This window comes from Pongo abelii, chromosome 3, assembly GCF_028885655.2.
Source record: "Pongo abelii isolate AG06213 chromosome 3, NHGRI_mPonAbe1-v2.0_pri, whole genome shotgun sequence".
Classification (NCBI taxonomy): domain Eukaryota; kingdom Metazoa; phylum Chordata; class Mammalia; order Primates; family Hominidae; genus Pongo; species Pongo abelii.
Genome location: NC_071988.2, coordinates 176,251,341 through 176,277,412, shown reverse-complemented (window position 1 = coordinate 176,277,412; position 26,072 = coordinate 176,251,341). Strand labels below are relative to the sequence as shown.

General features: G+C 38.4%; 1 protein-coding gene across 4 annotated transcripts in view; it reads left to right on the top strand.

The window, feature by feature from the left end:
* The window catches only part of DCHS2 (dachsous cadherin-related 2), a 255,471-nt gene that overhangs the window by 135,246 nt on the left and 94,153 nt on the right, over nt 1–26,072 (top strand). For all 4 annotated transcript variants that reach the window (XM_024246399.3, XM_054554600.2, XM_054554602.1 and 1 more), the window contains exons 4-5: nt 22,218–22,454; nt 23,820–24,836. In XM_024246399.3, the coding sequence (XP_024102167.2) occupies nt 22,218–22,454; nt 23,820–24,836 (1,254 nt within the window). The remainder of the gene's footprint in view (nt 1–22,217; nt 22,455–23,819; nt 24,837–26,072) is intronic.

The window sequence follows — 26,072 nt, the reverse complement described above, 5'->3', positions numbered from 1 at the left end:
ATATTTTCTTTTTTTGTATCCTTATTGTTAAGCTTTTCTCTGTTTTTAATTTTTTTAACTTTTTAAACTTTTTAATTAAAAATGAGACACAAACACACACATTAGCCTAGGCCTACACAGGGTCAAGATCATGAATACCACTGTCTTCCACCTCCACATCTTGTCCCACTGGAAGGTCTTCAGAGCCAGTAACGCACATGGAGCTGTCATCTCCTATGATAGCAATGCATTCAGAAATATCTCCTGAAGGACCTGTCTGTGGCTGTTCTACAATTAACTTCTTTTTTCAATCAGTAGAAAAGACTCTAAAATAATGAAAAATATAGTATAATAAATACATAAACCAGTAATATGGCCATTTATTATCATTATCAAGTATCATATACTTAATTATGTACTTATGTACATAAGCATGTGCCATACTTTTATACAACTGACAGTGCAGTAGGTATATTTACAACATAACCACAAGCACGTGAGTAATGCATTACATTATGACATTAGGACTGTTATGACATCACTAAGTAACAGGAATTTTTTAGCTCCATTATAATCTTATAGGACCACCATCATAAGTGCGTGGGCCATTGTTGACCAAAATGTCATTGTGTATGTGACAGTGTTACCGGAATGCTGATCCTGGTCTAGACCCCAAGAGAGGGTTCTTGGACCTCACACAAGAATGAATTCAGGGTAAGTTCATAGAGTAAAGTGAAAGCAAGTTTGTTAAGAAAGTAAAGGAATAAAATAGGCAGAGCAGCCCTGAGGGTGGCTGGTTGGCTATTTTTACAGTTATTTCTTGATTATATGCCAAACAAGGCATGGATTATTTCTGAGTTTTCTGGGAAAGGGGCAGGAAATTCTCCAAATTGAGGATTTCTCTTCCTTTTAGACTATATAGAGTAACTTCCTGACGTGGCCATGGCATTTGCAAACTGTCATAGTGCTGATGGTAGTGCCTCTTAGCATGCTAATGCATTATAATTAGCATATAATGAGCAGAGAGGATAACCATAGGTTGCTTTCATTGCCTTCTTGGTCTTGGTGGGTTTTGGCCTGCTTCTTTATGGCATCCTATTTATCAGCAGAGTCTTTGTGACTGGTATCTTGTGCTGACCTCCTATCTCATCTCGTGACTAAGAATGCCTAACCTCCAGGGAATGCAGCCCAGTAGGTCTCAGCCTCATTTTACCCAGCCCCTATTCAAGATGGAGTCACTCTGGTTCAAGCACCTCTAATATCAGTATTAAATTGAGACTGTTTCATCACTGATAATAACTAAGAATTTTAATTGGTTGATGGCAGCTGTGGAAGGCATAGGAGCTTCCTAAATTTTCACTTAGGAGTAGGGGAAAAACAGCTAGCTGCACAACATAAATTTAAATTAAAAAAAAAAGTCATCTAGCATTAGGTATATCTCCCAATGCTATCCCTCCCCCCTCCCCCCACCCCACAACAGTCCCCGAAGTGTGATGTTCCCCTTCCTGTGTCCATGTGTTCTCATTGTTCAATTCCCACCTATGAGTGAGAATATGTGCTGTTTGGTTTTTTATTCTTGCGATAGTTTACTGAGAATGATGATTTCCAATTTCATCCATGTCCCTACAAAGGACACGAACTCATCATTTTTTTATGGCTGCATAGTATTCCATGGTGTATATGTGCCACATTTTCTTAATCCAGTCTATCATTGTTGGACATTTGGGTTGCACCAGCATGGCACATGTATACATATGTAACTTACCTGCACATTGCGCACATGTACCATAAAACCTAAAGTATAATAATAATAATAATAATAAAAGAAAAAAAAATTCTGAAAAAAAAAAAGAATACACAATGAGGAAAGAATAGTCTTCAGCAAATGGTGTTGGGAAAACTGGATATTCACATGCAAAAGAATTGAAATTAGACTTTTGCTTAATACCATAAACAAAAATCAACTCTCAATGGATTAAATGACTTAAATGTAAGACTGGAAACTCTAAAACTCCTAGAAGAAAACATAGGGGAAAATCTCATTGACACTGGTATTAGCAATGATTTATTGGATAAGACACCAAAGGCACAGGCAACAAAAGCAAAAACAGACAGTGGGGCTATATCAAGTTAAAAAGCTTCTACACAGTAAAGGAAATGACAGAGTGAAGAGGAAACCTACAGAATGGGGGAATATATTTGTAAACCATATATTTGATAAAGGGCTAATATTCCAAAACATGTAAGGAAACTTTTCAACTCAATAGCAAAAAATAAAAATAAAAAAATTAAAAATGGAAAAAAAAAATAAAAAATAAAAAAAAAGTCACTCTGTGATTGCCTGCCACGAGTTGTGCTTTGTCATCATACTTGCTGCATGCATTCATGACAGCAGGAGAGCAGCATGTCTGACGTAGAGAGTATGGACTACTGGATGATGGGAAGGCACATTGAGTGGAGTGGATTCTGAAGTTCAAAAACATGACAGACAAGTTTAAATTTGATTATTAAGGAACTAAGGAATGATATGAAGATATTTGGCATCGGTGTGATATGGTGAAAGTGATATTTAAGGAAAATTATTCTGGCAGCAGTGTCCTAGATGGATTGTAGGACTAGAACATTTGAATAGAAAAACTGGTTATAAAAATCCATGTGTAAAGTATCGAGGGTCGTGCTAAAGAGATAGCAATAAAGACAGAGCCAAAGGAACTTAGGGATATTTTACAGGAAAAGAACATGAGTTGTAACTAATTGGATTTATTAATGAAAGGATGAGCCATACATAATTTCTTAATTTTAACTAACGTGATTGATGGTCCAGTTGACATCAAGTTGACAAATGCCTTAGAAGTGCCACCTAAAATACAGAACTGTAATTTAGATGACAGGACAGGGGAAAATACTAAAATAAAGTATTAACAATTATTAAAGCCATGAAACATGAAAACATGAACATTTTGAAAGAAAGAATACATAAAAATGATCTTCAAGCCGGGTGCAGTGGCTCATGCCTGTAATCCTAGCACTTTGGGAAGCTGAGGCAGGCGGATGGCTTGAACCCAGGAACTCGAGGCCAGCCTGGGCAACATGGTGAAACCCTGTCTCCACTAAAAATACAATGTTAACCGGGCGTGGTGGCACATGCCTGTAGTCCCAGCTACTCTGGAGGCTGAGGTGGAAGGATTGCTTGAGCACAGGAGGCGGAGGGTGCAGTGAGCTGAGATCATACCACTGCACTCTAGCCTGGGTGACAGAGTGAGATCCTGTCTGAAAAATAAAAACAACAATTAAAAAAAGGTCTTCAAACTTTAGAATATATAATAATTACTGGTGGAGCTTGTTAAAAATGCAATTCCTAGATCCTTTCCCAAATCTAAAAATCAGAATGTCTGGCTAATTGCCCAGGAAATTCTGTTTTTACAAGTAGCCAAAATGATTTTAATGCAGGTAGTCAGGGGACACCCTTTGAGACCCTCCAGGGAATAGAACAAAGAGCGTAGCACTTTGCTAGAGGAATGCTTAGAAGTCTGAGGAGGAAGGAGGACTATTGGAAAAGTCCAGGGGATTGTTAGGGAAGGCAAAAAAGAAAACTGTAATATAACCAAAGGAAAGAGACAAAGAGCAAGGGGTCATCATGGCTCTGATAGATAATAGAAGTTAGGGAACATGAGGGTGGAGATGACCTCCAGTTGGCTGTCTTTCACTTTCACCCTGTCTGTATTCTTTTGTTTCAGGGGTGCTTCTTATACACAATATATGGTTGGATTTATTTTGAAATCCACTCTGATAATGTTTGTCTTTTAACTAGAGCATTTTGTCTGTTTGTCTTTTCTGAAGTCTTTCCTCCTTTAAATCTGCCATTGGTTCTTGGTCTCACTCATGTTGACATATTTCCTCATTTTTTGTGTGATTTTTTTTTTTAATTGTGGGCTTGGATCTTTATCTGAGAGAATTCTTCGAATCCTTGGATGAAGGTGGGTTTCTTTCGAAGGTATTTAGGTATTTGTGTTTCTTTTGCCCGAGTGTCCTAGAGACATACTTCTCCCTACCATTTTAATCTAAATTCTTGGCTTGAAATTTTTCACATCATCCTATATTGTGAGTTCAGACTAAAAACTGGTGTGAATCTGGTTTATAGTTAGGAATTCTCAAAGGAAATTTTTACCACCTCTTATTTATCACTGAATTTCAAGCCAGACAATTTTATTTGCAATCTATTGGGGATACAGAAGCTTATTTCTAGTTCACCCTTAAACTGAAACCTTTGTGGACCTAATTTTATTGGAGAAACTCTTCTGAGATTCTCCATCCCCAGTCTACTCGTACCCTCAGATGGCTCTGGTCTTGTCTTCTGCCCTCCATGAGCTCCACAAGGTCAGTAAAAGGAAAGTTTAAGGTCACTAGGATTTTGCGAATGTCCTGAGGGCCAAAGCCAAATTCAGTATGCTGCTTATTCTCTAGGTTTCTGACATCACTTAAACTTTTTGCCTTCTTTATTGTCAATTTATTGAAGCATTTATGAGGATGTGTTTTTATATTTTATGGAGCACTTGCTTTCAGGAGGAAGGTTGGTCAGAGTCCCTAGTGCTAGAACACAAAACTTTCCTTTAGTAGTCCTTTCAGTGATGGTCTGTGAGATATAAATTATCTGTCTGTGTTTGTTTTATTTTACACTTAATCTTACCAATATTACCTGGGGGCCATGAAAGAGGCCCAAGAGGAACCTCTGCGTTTACCAGAAATTGGGAACATTTACAAATAAGACAGGTAAGGGAGTCTTTATCTGGACACTTGATTTTTCTGTAAGGACAACTAGATTCTAGATTCAACACCTTCTGTGATTAGAGGGGGTGGCTACTCATTTCTTCCCAGAAGCCTGAGCTTCTCAGAGGATGAGGATAAAGCAAGCTGTTGCTTCTTATTATCTCAGCCTTATTGGTTTAGAGAAGATTCCATATTTAGTCTGGCAGGTTGGGGTGACTTGTGGGGTGATGGAACTAGTAGGGAACTAGAAATTCTTGAAAGTCCATATAGAAAATAAAAAGTTAACGAAGCACATAATAACAATAATAAGCCATTTATTGCTGGACAAACATGGAGTCCTTCATAATTTGTGTGTGTATGCAAGTCTCTCTGTGTGTGTATGTGTGTATGTGTGTGTGCATGTGTCTGTGTGTGTGTGGAGTTAGTTCATGCTATACTCAGGTGAGTTGAACGCACCTAGCTATAACTGTGATTAAATTGCCTAATATACATAATTCATAGAAATAACAAAATGACTAAAAGCAATCAGTGCCTTCATAGGGCAGGGGTTCCCACCCCCTGGGCCACTGACTGGTACTGGTCTGTGGCCTGTTGGGAACCAGGCTGCACAATGGGAGGTGAGTGAGCATTACCGCCTGAGCTCTACCTCCTGTCAGATCAGTGTAAGCATTAGATTCTTATAGGAGCACTAACCCTATCATGAACTACGCATGCAGGAGATCTAGGTTGCGTGCTTCTTATGAGAATCTAACTAATGCCTGATGATCTGAGGTGGACCACTTTTATCCTGAAACCATTCCCCCGCCAGCCCTGTCCTGTGGAAAAATTGTCTTCCACGAAACCGGTCCCTAGTACCAAAAAGGTTGAGGATCACTGATTTGGAGGTTAAATATATTGAATAGCTAAAAACTATTGTATAAGAAGGCATCTATTCAGAAGAAACTGTTTATGAAGGCAGCATTTTTCAAACTGCTAAACCTATATCATCTATAGATTTCTATTTTCAGTATTAATACCACTCTAAATATTTTTGTAATGTTTTTATTGCAGTTGCATTAATTTCTGTAATTTTTGAACTGTATTATAAAAATGGCAAGTATTTGAATACGCTTTCCAGACTATAACCCCCTCCAAATTTACCCACACACCTCCTCTTTACACTCCCATTGAGAGCCTGTAGTGTAATCCCTTACTAGCATTTCCTGACAAAAGGACCATCTTTTGGTTCATACTTTATTGGAGTCACTTAAAAGCTTTTCCTTCAATTGCCCCCTTTTTCCCGCCTGTTGTCCACCATTCCCCAAATCCCTCTGCTTCTCGTTGGTCATGCTGAACATAAGACAAATCCATCACAAATGCCATTGTCTAAATGAACCTTTTCATCACTAGAAGGCAGTTTCCTTGACATAGCTTTCATGCCAGCAAACCAGAACAAGAACTTCCTGAAGGCATGGCCAATGGGTGTCCCTCTTCCTGAACCTCTGGCCATCCCTTCTTTTCCTGCATTTTCCCTGAGATCTGACTTCTCAGATAATTTTTGAAACCTTGCACTTTCGTAAAGCTCATCTTTTTAATGGACACTAACCTATTGCTGTTGGTGAAAATAAAGGTCAAAAATAATATTAAAAGGATTTTCTGACATCTTCTACCTAAATTTAATATTGGTAAATTTACTTTCCAATATACAAAATACATGTGATTATACCTTTTGTGATGAGATTGATAGCAAAAAAAAATAGATGGTAAATGTTGTCTAAAAATCAAAATCACAAATATGGAGATGTATAAATCGTTGCTGTGCAGTTATGGATATGTAGGTTGGCTTTAGAATAAAAATAAATATTTAAGATGTAGAAGATACCGAGTAGCAGGTATTTACATAACTCTTACACATGCAATGTCACCGTAAGCCAAGGCCTTGCTTCTGTTTTGTGTGTCTGGGGACCAGTGTGTGCACATGACTCAAATCAGCCCCAGAAAGTAGTCAGTTGGCAAAGCATAGATGTAAAATTTCACCTTCAAGTTGAAAACAATTTAAAAAAATAACTATAGATCTTCACAGATTTTTCTTTAATTATGTAGTTCTTTCTGCAGAGATGTTTTCCAATGATTTGTTTGTTTTTGGTACTAGTTGTTAAATGTATAATCTAGGTTGTGGATTGTGATGAGATCTTTCATGTTAAGGTAATTAAAATCAAAGAAATTCAGGGTAAAATGTCTTGGAGATAAGAGCAACTTTTTCAGAAAGTTGTTGAACAGTCGCCATGTGCTCATGCTCTAGTTCTTTCTTTACTTGTGTCCTGTCAGCTGAGTTCCTCAGAGCTCCATAAGGTAGAGCCTACACGTTTCCTTATGTTTCCAATGAAGAAGCAGATGCTGAGAGAAGTTTCATGATTTCTATCAAGTAACATCAGTAGGTGGAGCAGCCAGGACCTGCTCACCTTATCACAATAGAAAACTTCAAATGAGCAGATTCCAGACTCTGAGATAGAACCAAAACTGTAGAATGAAATTCAAGGAAGTGGAAGGCATTTTTATTTATCATCATTTCACAAAGATTTTATTTCTGGAATTAGCTATGCATTTTCTAACTTTTGTTTTTCAAAAACTCCAAAATAAGGCTTCTGGTTTATTACTTAAATAGTATTCATCAACTATCTGTTATTTTCTTAAAGTAATCATAGCAATACATTGAAATACATATCATGTGAATCAGCATTTGGTTACAACTGTCACACAATAAAATGCATGAGTTTTACCATAAAGGCTGTGATTTCCCTTAGTTGTTGAACCCTAAGTAGACATGAAAGGATAGTAATAATAGAAACACGGGCTTGGTCATATTCACCATGTTTATAAAAATATTAGTTCATGTCCATTGTCACAAATCTTCCCATGAAGGAAGGAGAAGGCAGAAATAATATGCTTTTGAAGATACAGGGACATAGAGACACAGTCTGTAAATCATAATGAGTGTTGTTAAATAAAATTTATAGGAAGCCATTGGTTTGAATGGAGCTCCTGCACTAGGCCCAATGGACCAGACGAAAATGGCGCCACTCATGCTAAAGTTTCATGGCCACCAAGCTGAAATGAAGTTATTTCACCTTCCGAGAAATCAGAAGAGAGAGGGATATTAAATAGCCAAATCCCCAAACGAGCCAGTTTTAGCTGGCATGATAAGAAAGTCCCGTCTGATTTAACCTTTACAAGGAAAGTAACTGTGAAACAACTTTTTGTTCTCTGTTTCTGCTTTCCTTTTCTGTCTGTAAAGCCAGCCACTTCCTGTCTATAAAGCCAGCCACTTCTGTTCAGCTCGTTGGAACACATCAAGGTTTTTCTCAATTCTAGAATTGCAAATAAAAGCCAATTAAGATATTTAAACTAAATTTGTTGTCATTTTGTCTTTTGGCAATATTTATTGAGCATTAACTGCCTGATTTAACTGTCATGCCAAACCTTTGATGTAGGAACTATTTTTGTCTCCATTTCACAAATGAGCAAACGAATCCAAAAAAGATCAGCAGCCCATAAACATGATGAGAAAGTGACAACCAAAATGTGAACTGAGACAGTCTGGCTTCAGAGTTCCCACCTTACCGTACGCCTCCTGCCGGTGTTCATGTCCTAGGACTGCCATAACAAAGCACTACGCACTGGGTGGCTTAGACAGCAGAATCTCATTCTCTAACAGTTCTGGAGGCCAGAAGTCTGAAATCAAGGTGTCAACAGGATTATTTCCTTCCGGAACCTCCCTTAGCTTCTGGTGTTTGTTGGTGATCTTTGGCACTCCTTGGTCTATGGCAGCGTAACTCTCATCTCTGTTTCCATTTTTGTATGGCCTTCTTTTCTGTGTCTTCTTGTGTCCTTCCTTGTGGATGGACACTGGTCACTGTATTTAGGGCACCCTTAAAACCAGGATGATTTCCTCTTGAGATCCTTAACTAATTATATCTACAAAGACCCTTTTCCAAATAAGGTCATATTCTGAGGATCCAAGTGGACATAAAGTTGGTGAGACATGATCCAACTTACTATATTACCGTTCTAAAAGTATGTTATCTTAAAATAATACTCGATTCTTTTCTCAATTATTGCCAAATTTATGACCTTTCCATGGTACTCCCAACTGTGAGGACCACTGTCAGGTCCAGGTCTTCAAGGGTTTTGGGTTTTGCTTTAAGTAAATTATTTCCTTTAAACTGAATATTTAAATCAGTGTTATGTCTGTTGGTGGTGGTAGGTTGGTGTAAATAGTGGTGTTCAGAGTTGATTCTCTCAAATGATCAGTGTTTCAAATGACAAAGTGAGAGAGAATAATAGTTAAGCCATCTGTGTCCACTGGAAATGTATTTGGGCCTCCCAAAAAGGGACTATCAGCCCACATCCCTGTTGCCAACTTGTGTCACTATCCAGCTTTATAAAATCAGAAAGATTTATTGAAAAGATTTTGAAATATTAACTTAGGGGAACACATTGTAAACCCCATGCAAACTATAAGAGTCCGCCATCTGCAGTAGTGGGACAAATGCAAAATATACATCTATCCAGGACTGGTTTAGATAAGTCTATGGACCAGAAATCTGTACCATTTAAGTAGAGGGGCTTAATCTGACCAGGTCAGATTGGCCACTGGTCAGCTCTTCCAGCGGACTTCCTATGCATGCTTTGCAGTGAAGTATTGATGCTACTCCAGTTCCTCCTACTTTCCCTTTCCCCAAAATATTTTTAAATCATTCATTATTGATTATTTCTTGGTGCATGGAATTACCCATCTAATACCTTGTAGTCCTTAGGAGAGAAGGAAGGGAACTAGTATTGTATTAAGCAGTCAGTATATGTCAGACACTATGCTACAGTACTTTGTAGTACTATACTGTAGTACAACAGTACTTTGTTTGTATATACGATGTAATTTTATCCTCATAGCAGTTCTGCACAGTAAATGGTATTAGTCTGATTCTTCAGTCTGTTTAAAGTGATAAACAGAAGCTCAGAGCACTTAAGAAACTGCTGAAGATCAAACTAGGGATTGATAAAACCAAAATTTGAACCCAGCTGTATCTGATGCAAAAATCTGACTCTATGCTCTTTTCTTACTCCATCAACCCTAAATAATAGATTTCTTGCCTTGCTTTTAAGAAGCCATTCCCCATATGGAAAATATCTAGGATGCCAGGTTTATGTAGGAAGTCTGGTTCTGCTAAGATTTAATCAAAATCATTCCCACATAAACCTAGCACTGAGAACATAAAATTAGCATATAGAATCAGAAATCTAACATTCATAGCATTTGAAGGCAAGGATTAAAAACATTACAAACGTCACTCATTTGTTTGTGCAGTACTGATGCAGGAGGGAGACTCGTATTTTAAACCGAAATAATGATTATATCCTCTGAATATATTGCATTGATTAAAGTGGTCTTCTAACTGTCACAGACATATCTTTAATATATCATCCTAAGCAGGTTCACAAGAGTTAGGTACATACAAATCTGAAGGTCAGACATTATCATTAAAAATCAGGGTATTTTAAAGGTCCAGTTTTGTGACACAAAGTTTGCAGCTTGTTATGGTAAATACTCCACATCAAGAGGGGGAGTATGGGTTTAAAATGCAAATGAGTACAGTTAAATATGGGGTAGACTTTTTGATGGGTATCTAGGAATTATGAATTATTTCTCTATAGTTTTTGAACATAAAATAGCTTCCCACTGTCCAGGGACAAATTTTGTGGTCTTAAGTAGAAGCAGCTCAATAAATGACTTTTCAGGGTTCCATGAATTCGACTTTAAGCATGAAGAGTTACTTACATAGGCACCTGATCTGGTGACTTTCTTTATTAAATGGGCAATTAGGTAGAATTCATGTATAATGTATTAAAAATAATTATATATGTTGACTAAATAAGGACATGTTTTTACCAAAGGGACAAAAGTGATTTTATACACTGAAACTACATTGCTTGGGACAAAGTTGTTGTGGATTGATTTTCCCTCTCTGAGTTGACTGATTTTTAAATGTAATACATCAGGACCTAGAGGAATTCCTTCAATAATATCATAACTGCCACTTAAGTAGACTAGCATCTTTGTAGGGACTATCTGTTCCATTCTATTATCTATTCTTGCCTTGGTAGCCCACACTATAAATTGTTACAGATGTATAATTATGTAAATATTTGATCTGGAGTTCTGACACCACATTACTCTTCTGCTATGGACTACATGTTTGTGCCCCTCCAAAATTCATATGTTGAAGCCCTCACCCCTAATGGGATGGAATTAGGAGACAGGGTCTTTGGGAGTTAATTACGTTTAGATAAAGTCATAATGGTGGTGCTCCACAATGGGATGAGTGGCTTATATGAAGAGAGGGACTAGAGCTTGCTTCTTCTGCCATGTGAGGATACAAGAAAATGGCTGTCTGCAAACCAGGAAGAGAGCCCTGTCCAGACACTGAATCTGCTAGCACCATGATCTAGGGCTTCCCAGCCTCCAGAAGTGTGAGCGACCCAGTCTATGCTACTTTTGCTATAGCAGCCAAACTGACTAAGACATCTTATTTCTTCTTTGTGTAATTCTGACTAATCTGAAGCCATGATTTTTTCCAGGTTGGTTTGTTCATTTGTTAATTAATTCAACAAATAATTACCAAGCACCTTTTCTGAGCCTGGGACTGTGCCAGACCCTGTTTGGTAGTGGTGAATGAGACAGACATAGTCCTTGCTCTCATGGGCCTTAACTTGTGGAAGGGGACAAACAAAAACAGGAAAACAGAAAATACCACAGGTTATGATAGGTTTCATGAAGGAAACAACAGGGGAGTTAGGCAGAGAATAACAAGAGCCTGTTTTGTAAGGGAGGCATAATTAGGACTTGTAGTTTTTGTCTGCCCAGCATGCACTTGTTTATTTGCTTGGAGAACCTTGACATGTGAACAAGGTGACATTGGTCAAACATCACATCCCTTCAAGCCATAGTGATTATTACATCTAATTAGTACAAGGCAGGCCACTAGAATCAGTTAGATCAGCGCCAGTCAGCATCCAGTCAGGAAAACAGAAACAATAACATTTATAGTAACAGAAGTAATTTAATATAGACAGCTTGTTAAGTGGATAATGGAAGACAGAAAAGGCAAAAAGGAAACACCAAGGTTAACATATGGTGGAAGCAACTATCACCCCTAGGCTGGGGGAACTAAGCTAAACATTTGGCATCATCAAAACTTAGCATTAGTGAGGAGGCCCTGCAGAGCTGGGACCTAGACATCTTGGGAGAAGGCACAGCCAGATGGGGACTGACGCCCCAAGACACTGTTATGCCGGCTTTCAGATCTGTTTCACCAGTGGCAGGTACTGGTAGGAAACTGGACATCAGGAGGAGGAGAGAAGGGGCTTTTTCATGCTTTCTTCTGTGTTTAGCATTCCTCCCAAGTCCTTTGGCACCAACTGCACCATTTTCCTCAGAAATGCCACCATCAGCTATATCAGCCACGCAAGACCTTTTGGACAGTGAGCACTGCCCTCACCAGGCCTCCTTGGGTTATAGCAGCCACACCATGGTGACCAGAGTACTTCCTGGATCCTGCCATTAAAGGTTTGAACATAGCTGTGCACTCATCCTCTGAGACACCTGAGTCTCAGCTGCACAGAGACGCCTCGGAGCTGTGGATGCCAGTCCTGTGGCACCGCCGCAGGGCTCCAAGACACCATGGCTCACCCTCTTCCTCTTTTTGATAGAGGTAGCAATACTGCCTTTTTCCTTCTGTTTCTGCAACCCTAGAGAAGGTTGCAGGTTCTTGGAGTTACTGTTCATCATCCCCTTCTTATTCTTTTGGCTTTCCCATACTTGTGTAATCAGTTTCTTTAATTAAATAGCCTCTAAAATTCTTAGGACAGTTTCAGTTTCCCTGATTAGACCCTGACCAAAACAAATATACTGAATATAATTCAAGAAATGAAGGAAGTGACTGAATGTATAGATATGCATATTTGCTGATAAATGACTTAGTAGCCATGCTCAGATCTAAGCCCAGCCTATTTATACAGGCATACCCCACTTCATTGTGCTTCACAGATAGTGTGCTTTTTACAAATTCATGGTTTGTGGCCACTCTCCTCAAGAAAATTTATTAGTGTTATGGGGACACTTTGTGTCTCTGTGTCACATTTTGATAATTCTCACAATATTTCAAACTTTTTCATTATTATTATTATATGTGTTATGGTGATCTGTGATCAATAATTTTTGATATTACTATTGTAATTGTTTGGGGATGCCACAAACCATAGCCATGAAAGACTGCTAACATAATTGATAAATGTTGTGTGTGCTCTGATTGCTCCACCCGTTGGCTGTTTCCTGTCTCTCTCTCTCTTCCCAGGCTGCCCTAATCCCCAAGACACAGCAATGTTGAAATTTGGCAGTTAATAACCCTATAATGGCTTCTAAGTGTCCGAATGAAAGGAAGAGTGGCATATCTCTCTCTTTAAATGAAAAGCTAGATATGATTAAGCATAGTGACAAAGGCATGTCAAAAGTGCAGATAAGCCAACAGCTAGGCAGCTTGCACAGTCATCCGAATTGTGAATGTAAAGAAAAAGTTCTCAAAGGGAATTAAAAGTACACTCCAGTGAACACACAAATGATAAGAAAGCAAAAGAGACTCATTGCTGAGTCAGAAAGTTTGAGTGGTCTGGATAGATCAAAGCAGCCACATCATTCCCTTAAGCCAAAGCCTAATCCAGAGCAAGGTCCTAACTCTTTTTAAATATAGGAAGGCTGAAAGAGATGAGGAAGCTGCAGAAAAAAAATTTGAAGCTAGCAGAGGTTGGTTTATGAGGTTTAAGGGAAGACGCCATCTCCATTACCTAAAAGTGCAAGATGAAGCAGCAAGTGCTGATGGAGAAGCTGCAGCAAGGTATCTAGAAAATCTAGCTAAGATTATTGTTGAAGGTGGTTACACTAAACAATAGATTTTCAATGTAGATGAAACAGCCTTATATGAAATAAGATGCCATCTAGGACTTTCATAGCTAGAGAGGAGAAGTCAATGCCTGGCTTCAAAGCTTAAAAGGGCAGGCTGACTCTCTTGTTAGGAGCTAATGCAGCTGGTGACTTTAAGTGGAACAATGCTAATTTATCATTCTGAAAGTCCTAGGGCTCTTAAGAAATATACTGTATCCACTCTGACTATGCTTTATAAAAGGAACAACAGAGCCTGGATGACAAACAGATGTTATCTGTTTACAGATATCATCTGTCTATAGCCTGGTTTACAGAATATTTTAAACCCACTGTTGAGACCTATTATTCACAAAAAATTCTTTCAAAACATTACTGCTCACTGACAATGCACATGGCTACCTAAGAGGTCTGATGAAGATATACAAGGAGGTTTTTTCTTAATGCCTCCTAACACAAGGTTCATTCTACAATCCATGCACCCATCAAGGAGTAATTTTGACTTTCAAGTATTTTATTTAAGAAATACATTTCCTAAGGCTATAGCTGCCATAGATAGTGAGTCCTCTGATATATTTGGGTAAAATACATTGAAAACTTTCTGGAAAGGATGCACCGTTCTAGATGCCATTAAGAACATTTGTGATTCATGGAGGGAGGTTAACATAGGAGTTTGGAAGAAGTTGACTCCAACCCTCACAGATGACTTTGAGGGAATCACCACTTCGGTGAAGTGGTAAAAATAGCAAGAGACATAGAATTAGAAGTGGAGCCTGAAGAGGTGACAGAATTGTTGCAATCTCGTGATAACACTTAAACTGATGAGGAATTGCTTTTTTGGATGAGCAAAGAAAATGGTTTCTTGAGATGGAATCTACTCCTGGGGAAGATGTTGTGAACATTGTTGAAATGACAACAAAGGAGTTAGAATATTCCATATACTTAGTTGATAAATCAGCAGCAGGGCCTAGGAGGATTGGCTCCAATTTTAAAGAAGTTCTAATGTGGGTAAACTATTAGCAAACAGCATTGCATGCTACAGAAAAAAATATTTTGTGGAAGGAAGAGTCAATCACTGTGGCAACCTTCATTGTTGTCTTATTTTAAGAAACTGCCACAGCCACCGCCACCTTCAGTAACCACCACACTGACCAGTTAGTACCCATCTACATTGAGGCAAGCCCCTCCACCAACAAAAAGATTACCACTCACTAAAATCTCAAATGACCATTAACACTTTTTTCTTTTTTACCAATAAAGTATTTTTAAATTAAGGTATATATGTTGTTTTCTTTAGACTTACTGTTATTGCACACTGAATAGGCTACAACATAGTGTAAACATAACTTTTTATGCACTGGAAAATCAAAAAATTTCAGTGTCTCACTTTTTTTTGCAGTATTGGCTTTATTGCAGTGGTCTGGAATAAAGCCCACAGTATCTCTAAAGCCCTTCAAGTTCAAAGACAAGTGAATTTACCAATTGTGTTGATTTCTTTTGATGGTTATATTTAGTTGAGTATAATGCTTTCATTTAATAAAAAAATAAAATTAAAAAGACTAAACTTTTGGGCTTCTGGAAATAATTAACCCAAGGATTGAGCACTTTCAGACAGGAAATACTTCTGTCCGATATTACCGGGGGGATTAAGGTAAAACCATGGTAGGTTTAAGTGATTAGCCTGTGGGTATGCACAGAAAACAGTGGAGTTTCTCATGTTACTGAAAAATTACTTAGAGCCTAGCAATAGATGGACAGGTTTTTTGTTCACAATATTTATAATCCCATTACCACACAGGAATTTTTGATAGATCAACATATTATATATAGATAGATATGTGTGTGTATATATATGAATGTATGTGTATATATATGAATGTATGCATTAAGATACATATACAGTATATAGAGTGATGGTCTCTACTTCTAAGACTTCTATGAAATGAAAAATGGAGGAATATGATAACAGGCATTTTCTTTTTAAAACCTAGCAGAAAACTGAGATTTCAGAGATTTACCTTTTATGGTTAGGTGCTTATAGAGCAGTGTTTTGAAATACTTGAAAACGTTCTTTTTTTTTTTTTTTTTTTTTTGAGACGGAGTCTCCCTCTGTCTCTCAGGCTGGAGTGCAGTGGCACGGTCTCCGCTCACTGCAACCTCCATCTCCCGGGTTCACGCCATTCTCCTGCCTCAGCCTCCCAAATAGCTGGGACTGAAGGCGCCCGCCACCACGCCCGGCTAATTTTTCTGTATTTTTAGTAGAGACAGAGTTTCACTGTGTTAGCCAGTATGGTCTCCATCTCCTGACCTCGTGATCCACCCGCCTCGGCCTCCCAGAGTGCTGGGATTACAGGCGTGAGCCACTGCGCCCGGGCGAAAACGTTTTTTCAAATTATTAACAAGGCACTTCCCTTTGAGAAGTAAGGTTCACGATTCTCCCCCCACATAAATTCATTTCTTTGAGTGGCTACCATATGCAAGGTTCTAAGCTAAGCCCTCTTCGTAGTAGCTAACATTTGTGTGATGTTTCACTATTTACATACAACTTTAAATTTCGTTATCTCCTGCTCACCTATAACCGACAGCTCTTATTTGTCTTTGTTGACATTACACTTAGTTACTGATTGGCTTGTATAAATTCTTTAAGGGTAAAGATTCTTGAAAAGGTTACATTTGTATAACTCTCTATAATTGATGTCATGTCTCCCTTTTTCTTCCCTTTTCCTTTCCTTCAAATTTATTTGTTAACTCATAATATGGCAAATAAAATGGACATTCATCAGTAAAATTTTGTTAAGACAGTAAACTTAATTTTGCTTCATGGACTAACATTCTAGGTGGTATCAAGGATAAAATAAGTGATGTGTTGCTTCTTGCTCCCCAATGTCAAATCATCGGGAACCTCAAAAACTATTATTAAACTGTCTCAATTAAAAATGCCAGTTTGGGGATTTGGAGGGGGTATAATTAGACACCAAATAGTCCTACCAGAGAGAATGCTTTTCAGTAGCAGAGTGAATATAGTATAGATATCAATTTTATTAGACTTCACAATTTGCCATATGTTACTAAGACACATTTTAGTAATTTGAGTATTTGAAACATTATTTTTCATGTTCAGCTTTATATAGACAGCTTCTCCAGAGTTTGTTTATTATAACCTCAGGGATTGATTTAATGGAAATTAATCCCTTTAATATCTTTATCTGATGGTTCTGAAATATCCATGATATTCATTCTTGAAATTTTTTGTAGAATAAGAATCCTCTTTTTAAGGAAGTGTGCTCTGCAATTATTTTTAAAAGCCCACATTTTAATGTCCAATCTTAGTTTACACTATAGCTTACAAGTTTCCTTCATAGTCCTGAAAAAGTTAAATAAATAACCAAACATATCTTCTTTTGCTGAATATCTTTAAAATATATTTTTTCATTTACAAAGTTAACATACAATTATTAAAAAATTTTAAACTATAGGAATGTAAGAAGTAAAAAGCGAGCTTCCCGTAATCTCAACACACAAAGATGACTTCCCTTGACAGTTCCTATCCTTTCATATTTTTCAGTATGCATAGTTCTGTGTGTATACACATCGTATATGTATTAGTGTTTGTACTCAAACTTTATGTAGTGTTCTGTAATCAAATATTCTCAGCAGGTTTTCATGAATTTTTCTTTTACATTAAATAGAGATATACCATGATTTTTAAAATGTTTGGCTGGGTGCGGTGGCTCACACCTGTAATCCCAGCACTCTGGGAGGCCGAGATGGGCGGACCACGAGGTCAGGAGTTTGAGACCAGCCTGGCCAATATGGTGAAACCCGTCTCTACTAAAAATACAAAAATTAGCTAGGCGTGGTGGTGGGCACCTGTAGTCCTAGCTACTCAGGAGGCTGAGGCGGGAGAATCGCTTGAATCCAGGAGGCAGAGGTTGCAGTGAGCCGAGATCGCGCCACTGCACTCCAGCCTGGGCAACAGAGTGAGACTCCATCTCAAAAAAAAAAAAAAAAAAAAGTTTGTTCATGTGATTATTACTTTTTGTGTTAACTTGAATAGTCCACGAGATGCCCAGATAGCTGATTAAACACTGTTTCTGGGTGTCTCTGTGGGTGGATTTTCATTTGAATTGGTGAACTGTGTAAAGCAGATGGCCGGCCCTAGAATGGGTGAGCATCATCTAATTCACTGAGGGCCTGAAAAAGAACAAAAAGGCGGAGGAAGGTTGAATTTGCTCTCTGCCTAACAGCTTGAGCTGAGACATCAGTCTCTTGCCCTCAGTGCTCCTGGCTCTCAGGCCATCAGACCCTGACTAGAATCTACACCACTGACTACCTGGCTCTCAGGCTTTCAAACTATACCATCAGCTTTTCTAGGTCTCCAGCTTGCAGATGGGTGAACATGGGACTTCTCAGACTTCATAATCTCAGCCAATTCCTTAACGTAAATCTCACTTTATATCTATCTATTGATGTCTATCTATCTATCTCTATATGTAGATATGAGAGATATAAGATCTATAGATATCTATATCTACAGAGAGAGAGAGATCCCATTGGTTTGCTTCTCTGGAGAATCCTGGCTAATGCTGTACTGACATTATTTTTTTAAGCACAATGGATTGATAACATAGACTCACTTTTGCAACTTGTTTTTCACATAAAGTGTAGTGTGTAAAGTCTTTCTAGGTGAAAACATGTATGTTTACTTCATTTTGATGCTACACAATATTCTATTGTATTGATATACCACAATAGAGTGCACCATCCATTCTTTTCTTGATGGATATTAAGGTCATTTTCAGTGTTCCAAATGACATCCTCTTGATTTATTTCTGTGTACTTACACAAATATAGGGTAGATTTCTGAGTTATTGAATATGAACAATTAAAATTTTGATAAATATCACCAAAGTGCCTTTTGGAGAATGTACATAAATAACAACCTGCTATTAACTCTGGGTATTGTCACTTAAATATTTTAGGAAAACAGAGAGGTAAAAATGAGGTAGTCGTTTTAATTTTGTATTTTCATTATTATTAGTGATTTTAGGCAGTATTATATTTATTAAAATTTTATTGTTTCTTGTCTAAACTACCTGTTCTTATCCACTGCTAATCTAACTTTCAGTTATTTTCCATTTTGCTTACAGAACTCTCTTCTCCTTATGTATAGTAAATTGTTGTTTATGTATTTTCAAAATGTCTTTTAATTTTATTTATAAATCATTGAGTAAACTAATGAGTAAATGAAGGACTGATATAAAATATTAAAAACTGGTAATTAAGTAAGGCATGTTAAGTTCATAACAGGCACATGTACCCAGGCTGCTGTGGGATCATAGAATAGTGATAGCTAGAGCTAAGTGGAGAGAAAAAGAAGGCCAGCTGCACCAGATGAAACCTGAGCTGTGTTTTAAAATATGACTAGAGGCCAAGCGCAGTGGCTCACACCTATAATCCCAGCACTTTGGGAGTCCGAGGCGGGCAAATCACAAGGTCAGGAGTTCGAGACCAGGCTGGCCAACATGGTGAAACCCTGTCTCTACTAAAAATACAAAAATTAGCCAGGCATGATGATACATGCCTGTAATGCCAGCTACTCTGGAGGCTGAGGCAGGAGAATCACTTGAACCCAAGAGGTGGAGGTCACAGTAAGCCGAGATCATGCCACTGTACTCCAACCTGGGCAACAGAGTGAAACTTTGTCTCAATAATAATAATAATAAAATATGGCTAGAAATTGTTACATCAAAGAAGATGAAGAAGTTGTTCTGGGAAGAGGACGCAGCAATCCGGATGGAAGACAGCAAGGTCTTTTCTGGAAATTACAAGTTGTTCACTTTGCGTAGAGAAAAAGGTACTGTACAGAGAGCTATGACACAGAGAGCTATGAAATGGGGTTACAGAGAGGGAGAGGGGCCATTTATGAATGGCTTGGTATGTTAAGATAAGGCATTTAAGCTTTACCCTGAAAACCTGGGGAGCCATCGATGTGTCTAGATTTGGATTTCAAGAAGACTGGTCTAACACAAATATAAAAATAGTTCAGAAGGAGTCAATCAGGACGCACGAAGACCAGGTTGTGTTGAGGCAGACATTAAGTTTTTCACTGTCAGAATCATCAGAGGTCAACATAAAATCTTTTAAAATTTCTCTGTAATTGGAATTTAGTAGTAGCTCTGGAAGAATATATACCTGGCGAGTGGGGATGTTTGGGGTAGAGGGACTTTTTCTTTTCTTCTGTACACATTTGTGTATATTCAAGTTTTATTTTTCAATCAATCAGAGACTTTAATACTAAAGCAATATTTTTTAAAAACTGCAGCAATAACAGATGAGAAAGATCTGACTTGGAAATTTTTTGTGTTAAGTACTGAGCGCTTTGATGGACCATCAAATCAGTCTGAAACCAGATGTGACTATGGCTACTAAAAGCTGGTGTACTAATAGCTGTTTACATTTGTATTTTATAGTATTCTAGTAAAGAGTGTTTATACTCTGCTTTCTAATAGTAAAATTGTATCTGGAAACAAAGTTTGTTCACTTTGGGTGTCAAAATTGAGATGATCAACTTGGACCATGTTTAGGAGAAACAACTGTGAGAGAAATGACTTAAAATCATATTAGATAAGGAATCATTAAAGAAAATGGTTATATATGTATGTATATGTACATATATCACAAATTGTCAAATTGTACACCTTAAACGTATGTAATTTTATTGGTCAACTATACCTTAAGAAAGCTGGGGAAAAAAGGAAAATGAGTATGTGTCTAGAGCAGGCCAAGTAAGATATTTGATTTCAATAAATAAGAATATTTTATTAAATTTCTAATAGAAACAGAAACAAGAAATTTAAGTTGCAAGAGGGCAGATTTTTATATAAAAAAGGAAGAAATCAAATGGATGTCACCTTTTAATGCCTAGAAACTGATATCCCTGATGTTTTTGCCAACTTCTCCTAAACTGGCAAAGACTGCAGTATTCATTCATTTAACTAATTGTTATGGCCAGTTGTACATGATGAATTCCATGAAGGCCAGCCATACGTATTTGTTTGCAAATTCATTTAATAAGTTTGCATACATTTTTCTCATTAAACAAAACAGGTTCATTTCTTTTTTTTTTAATTTTATTATTATACTTTAAGTTTTAGGGTACATGTGCACAATGTGCAGGTTAGTTACATATGTATACGTGTGCCATGCTGGTGTGATGCACCCATTAACTCGTCATTTAACATTAAGTTGATTGCATTAGATCTGTTTTCAGGTTTTTAAACTAGTACACTAAGTGGTAGTATTAATAATATTAAATAATTCATTTGTGTCAGTATTACCGAATCTCTTCTCAACTTAGCCATAAATACGTTCTCCTCTCACATACTCTGCATACATAAGCCTAAGTCATCACTCTTGTCCCCTTTGTCTTTACATTTGCTGAAGTTTTGTTGTACACAGCTATTGTATTATATCTTCTCACCAACAAAGGTGGAGTGGAGTCAGTTTAAAAAGAGAGCTACCCTACACGGTCTAGTTCAGGGCAAATGTCAAATACCTCAGAAGATAAAATTTTAGTTTCATCCTGTAGACTTGGGATTCTGGCACTTGAGCAGGTTGTAATCACCCTACAACCCCGTGCTAGCCTGCATTAGAATACACTGGACTGTGGGATGTAATCTGATCTTCTGTCATCTCGGGCTGGTGATATGGTAAGCCCTAAAAAAGACAACACAATTTATATTTTTTCTAGTGCCTGTATATACTTCTAAAATGTCTAATGTTTTAGCTCTAGGAAAATATTGCTTACCTAACATAATTTGACATTGTTTTGCAAATATGCTCAAGTTCTTTGGTTGGCAAATACATGTATCAGTTCATCTTCAGAGAACAGAATCAACAGGACGTATGTGTGTATGTGTGTGTTTATGTATGAGGAGACTGATCACAAGGAATTGGCTCATGTGATTATGAAGGCTGGCAAGTCCCAAGATCTGCAGGGTGAGCAGATCCATCAAGCTGAGCCAGGAGAGCTGGCAGTGTTGCTTCAGTCTCAGTCCAAAGACCTGAGAGAGCCAGGAGAGCCAGTCATATAGTTTGAGACTGAAGACCAGCAGGCTGGAGACCTAGGAAAAGCCAATGCTTCTATCTGAGTCTGAAGGCTGGAGAAAAACCAGTGCCCCAGGTTTGGAGCAGGAACCATTCTCTCTTAGTCAGCTTTTTTGTTCTATTCAGGCCTTCAATGGATTGGATGAGGCCCGCCCACATTAAGGAGGATGATCTGCCTTATTCAGTCTACAGATTTAAATGTTAATGTCATCCAAAAGCACCCTCACAGACATACTCAAAATAATGTTTGAACAAATGTCTGGACATCCTGTGGCCCAGTTAACACAGAAAATAAAACATCACAATACACTTAACAGACCAGGTGTTACTATTGCTCATCAGTATTTATTACATGTTATCTGTTTACCAATGTTTTCTTTTTCTTACCCAGGAATTATTTACTTAACGTCACCTCTTAGTCATTTGGAATCTACCACAATTTCGTTGATGGTCTCTGCTCAAGACGGTGGTGGGCTCACAGCTGTCATTAATGCCGACATCACCATACACATTTTCCAGACAACTCTGGCACCTGCTGAGTTTGAAAGGCCTAAGTACACTTTCTTAGTTTATGAAGATGTGCCTGAAGATAGTCCCATTGGAACAGTGAAAGCAAGAGAGCCCTTGAGTAAGTACTTATTTCTTATGCTGCATGGAAGTCCATTATTGGAACACTTCTTGTTTTTTCCTAGGCGGTACAATCTTGAATAATTTTTTTCTTCTTTCCACACAAGTCAAAACAAGGGAGATAACACAACCTGTGGGTTGCTCTTTGTTCTTCCAACATTGTTTCTGTCCATCCCACAATTTTTTTTCTGACCACAAAAATAATAGGCATTTTAAAAAGAATGTTTAAAACAATACAGATTATAATATACAAAATATATGTCTCCTATAACCCACTCACAAAAACACACACATGCACACACAATTTACAAATTTTTGACAAAAATGCATCCTTCTGTATTTGTTGTTATAGAGCTTCTTTCCCCACTATATACTGAACAACTTTCCAGATAACTGGATGCCATTCTGTCTCCTTAAAAGACAGTTTATAGTATTTCAACTTAGATATGTTTTATGTTTACATTTGTTACCAATTTGAATGATTTAAAAAATCTTTCTAGTCCAAATAGTACTTGAGCAAATAGCCATGTGTGTCTTTTTCACACTTGTAGAGGAACCTCTGCAGGATAAATTCCTAGAAATGAATTACCTTTCCAAAGAGCTTGTCCTCCTCCTGGTCCCCTCCTGTTCCTTCCTCTCTCCCTTCCTTCAATCTCTATGGAGAGTATTTGCCCTTCATAGATAGATATAATAGAGAAACATCAACATAAATTTAACTTGACTTCCTCAAATATATAAAAAAGGTACCCGAATTATTTTCTGAATATCTTTCCCTTTTATCTAATGCAAGAGGGATGAAGGAAGAAAGTGAAACCTGTGGCTTGCTCTTTGCCCATTGGGCATTCTTTTAATACACCAAAAAATTCTTAAAACCATGTATCCACTTTTCAACAGGTTTTGGAGAGCGGAGGAAGTAAGACATTGCACAGTAGTCTCTGTAGATGGAGAACATACAATCACACGTCCTTAACGATGGGAAATGTTTTGAGAAATGCCTCATTCGAAAATTTTGTCAGTGTGCAGACATCACAGGGTGTACTCACACGAACCTAGATGGTGTGGCCTACCAGACACCTAGGCTAAATGTTATAGTCGATTGCTCCCAGGCTACAAACCTGCACAGCATATTACTGCACTTAATACTGTAGGCAGTTGTACCCCAATGGTAAGGATTTATGTATGTGAACATAGAAAAGGTACAATAAAATACGGCGTCAGAATCTTACAGAACCATCATAGTATATGCGGTCCATCATTGACTGAAGTGTCATTAGGCAGCGGATGACTGTATTACTATTTCAATTTCTAAGTTTCCAGTGAGTCCACCCTTTTGACATACAGTGGTTGTCCCCTCTTTCTTTTTCAGACTCCTCAGAACCAATCTTTTACAGGATTTCTTCTGGTGATCTCGGCGGAATGTTCTCCATTCACCCGTGGCTGGGCACTATTCGCACCCGGAAGCCCCTGGATCACGAGACGCAGCCCGTGGTTGTGCTCACGGTGCAGGCGCAGCTCAGCAGCGCCCCAGCTTGCAGCAGCACGGAGGTCAACATAACAGTCGTGGATGTCAATGACAACCACCCAGCGTTCCTCAGGACCTCGGATGAGATTAGAATATCCCAGACCACGGCCCCTGGCACAGCCTTGTACCTCGCACGTGCGGAAGACAGAGACAGTGGGCGGAACGGACTCATCCGGTACTCCATCGCCAGCCCGCAGCCGGGCGTCTTTGCCATCGACAGAGCCCTGGGGGTGCTGTTCCTCAACGGCAGCCTGGGCGCGAGCAAGCACCGGGAGCTCGCGCTGACTCTCAGGGCCGAGGACCAAGGCGTGCCTCCTCAGGCAGCCCTGCTGGTGCTGACAGTCGTTATCGAGAAACACGAACACAGCCCATCCTGGGCTTTCGAACATTTGGTTTATCAAGTGGAAGTCAGTGAGTCTCTCTCACCGATGACACAAATACTGCAAACACAGGCGCACCCACCTGGCCCCCAGCGTGCAGCCTCGCCGCTTAGGTACTCGCTGGAACCCAGCGTAGGCTCTGCTATATTTGGAATCCGCCCTTACACGGGCTGGATTTATTTGCGGCGACAGTTTGACTATGAATCCACCCAAACATATAATTTTAGAGTGTTTGCTTGGATCCCCGAGGACGGATTGTTGCAAAATGTGAGCACTACAGTCATTGTTCGTGTCCGGGATGAGAATGACAATTCCCCCACCTTCTTGCATGATGTGTTGTTTTTGAAAGTCGAAGAGAGCCCCGTTCCCCAAGGGGTAATAGGCAAAATTACAGCTATTGACATGGACTCTGGAAAGAATGGACAGCTATTATATTTCCTTTTGTCTGATGGGAAATTCTTCAAGATGAATCCTAATACAGGTAGCACTTCATAGTTTCCACCTATTCCTTTAAAATGAGGATTGAGTATTATCACACTGGTCTTTAAGTAAAAATTAAAATTAAAATTAAACAAAATCAGGATTGAGAAAACTCAAATCGTTAGGTATAGCATTAGTGCATACATGCAATTGAAATAATGGTTTTTAATAAATAAGGTATTCGATTACTGTATTGTGAGGTCTTAAAAATGGATTAAAAATTGAATAGAGTTGCACCCATAATAACTCATACTTTCTCTGCATCACATCCGCATCTTGCCAATATATGGTTCTTTTTCTGAACTAGAGGTTTAGTCAGAACTGGATTGAATATATCCTTGTGTAAAGGCTAATTTTTTCAACAACCATCCTTTTCCATTTGTAGACATTTAAAAAATGTCAAAACGTATTTTGTGAAATATAAATATCATCAGTGTAAAGCTAGAAATCAATTCATTGGTTAAGATTTCAAAATCACTCTAAGAATATATATCCTTTTTCTCATTCTGACAGGGGAACCAGAGGAAAAGGGGGAATAATTACAGTGAAATTTTTGAAGTCTGAATTAAGAAATCAAAGATTAAAAGTCACTATATTTTAAAATTTGTGTTGAATAAGTTTACGGGCAGTTTATTTAATCCTTACAATGAAATATATCTATACTGCAAATACATACCCGGGAAAACTGAAACTCCGACAGCTCAAGTAGTACACCCAAGGTCATGGAGCTGGTAAGATGAGAGGAAGCTCCCTTTTGTGCAGGTCCAGCAGGCACCATCTATGTCATAACCTGGGCAGATGGTGCCACTGCCTTTAGTGGGACAGACTTTGCATTCAGTTCTGATGAACTTCAAGCCTTTGTTCTCAAGTCTCTGTTCTGTGAGTTAGGAGAAGGTGACCTTTCACAGCAGATGGAGGTTTTCACAGGGCACATAGCTTGCCAAGAAGGTTGCAAGCTGCCTTTCCACTCTCATTCACTCCCTAAGCTGAGACTCCTTCTGCAAGGGCACAAACCATACAGCTATACAGGATGACCCTGTTTGCACTTTACTTCCATATGGCTAGTTTTCAAGGTCTTCTATTTCACTCGTTTTTTTCTTTAAAATAGGCAAACTACAGTTGATTCCCCCGTGATCTTCCCTCCCCTGCAAGAAGACCAGGTGTCCATTCCTAATTTCATTGTATGGCTTTAAGCAAGTAGCTTAAGCTCAGAGCTGCTTCCTTACCATGAATACAG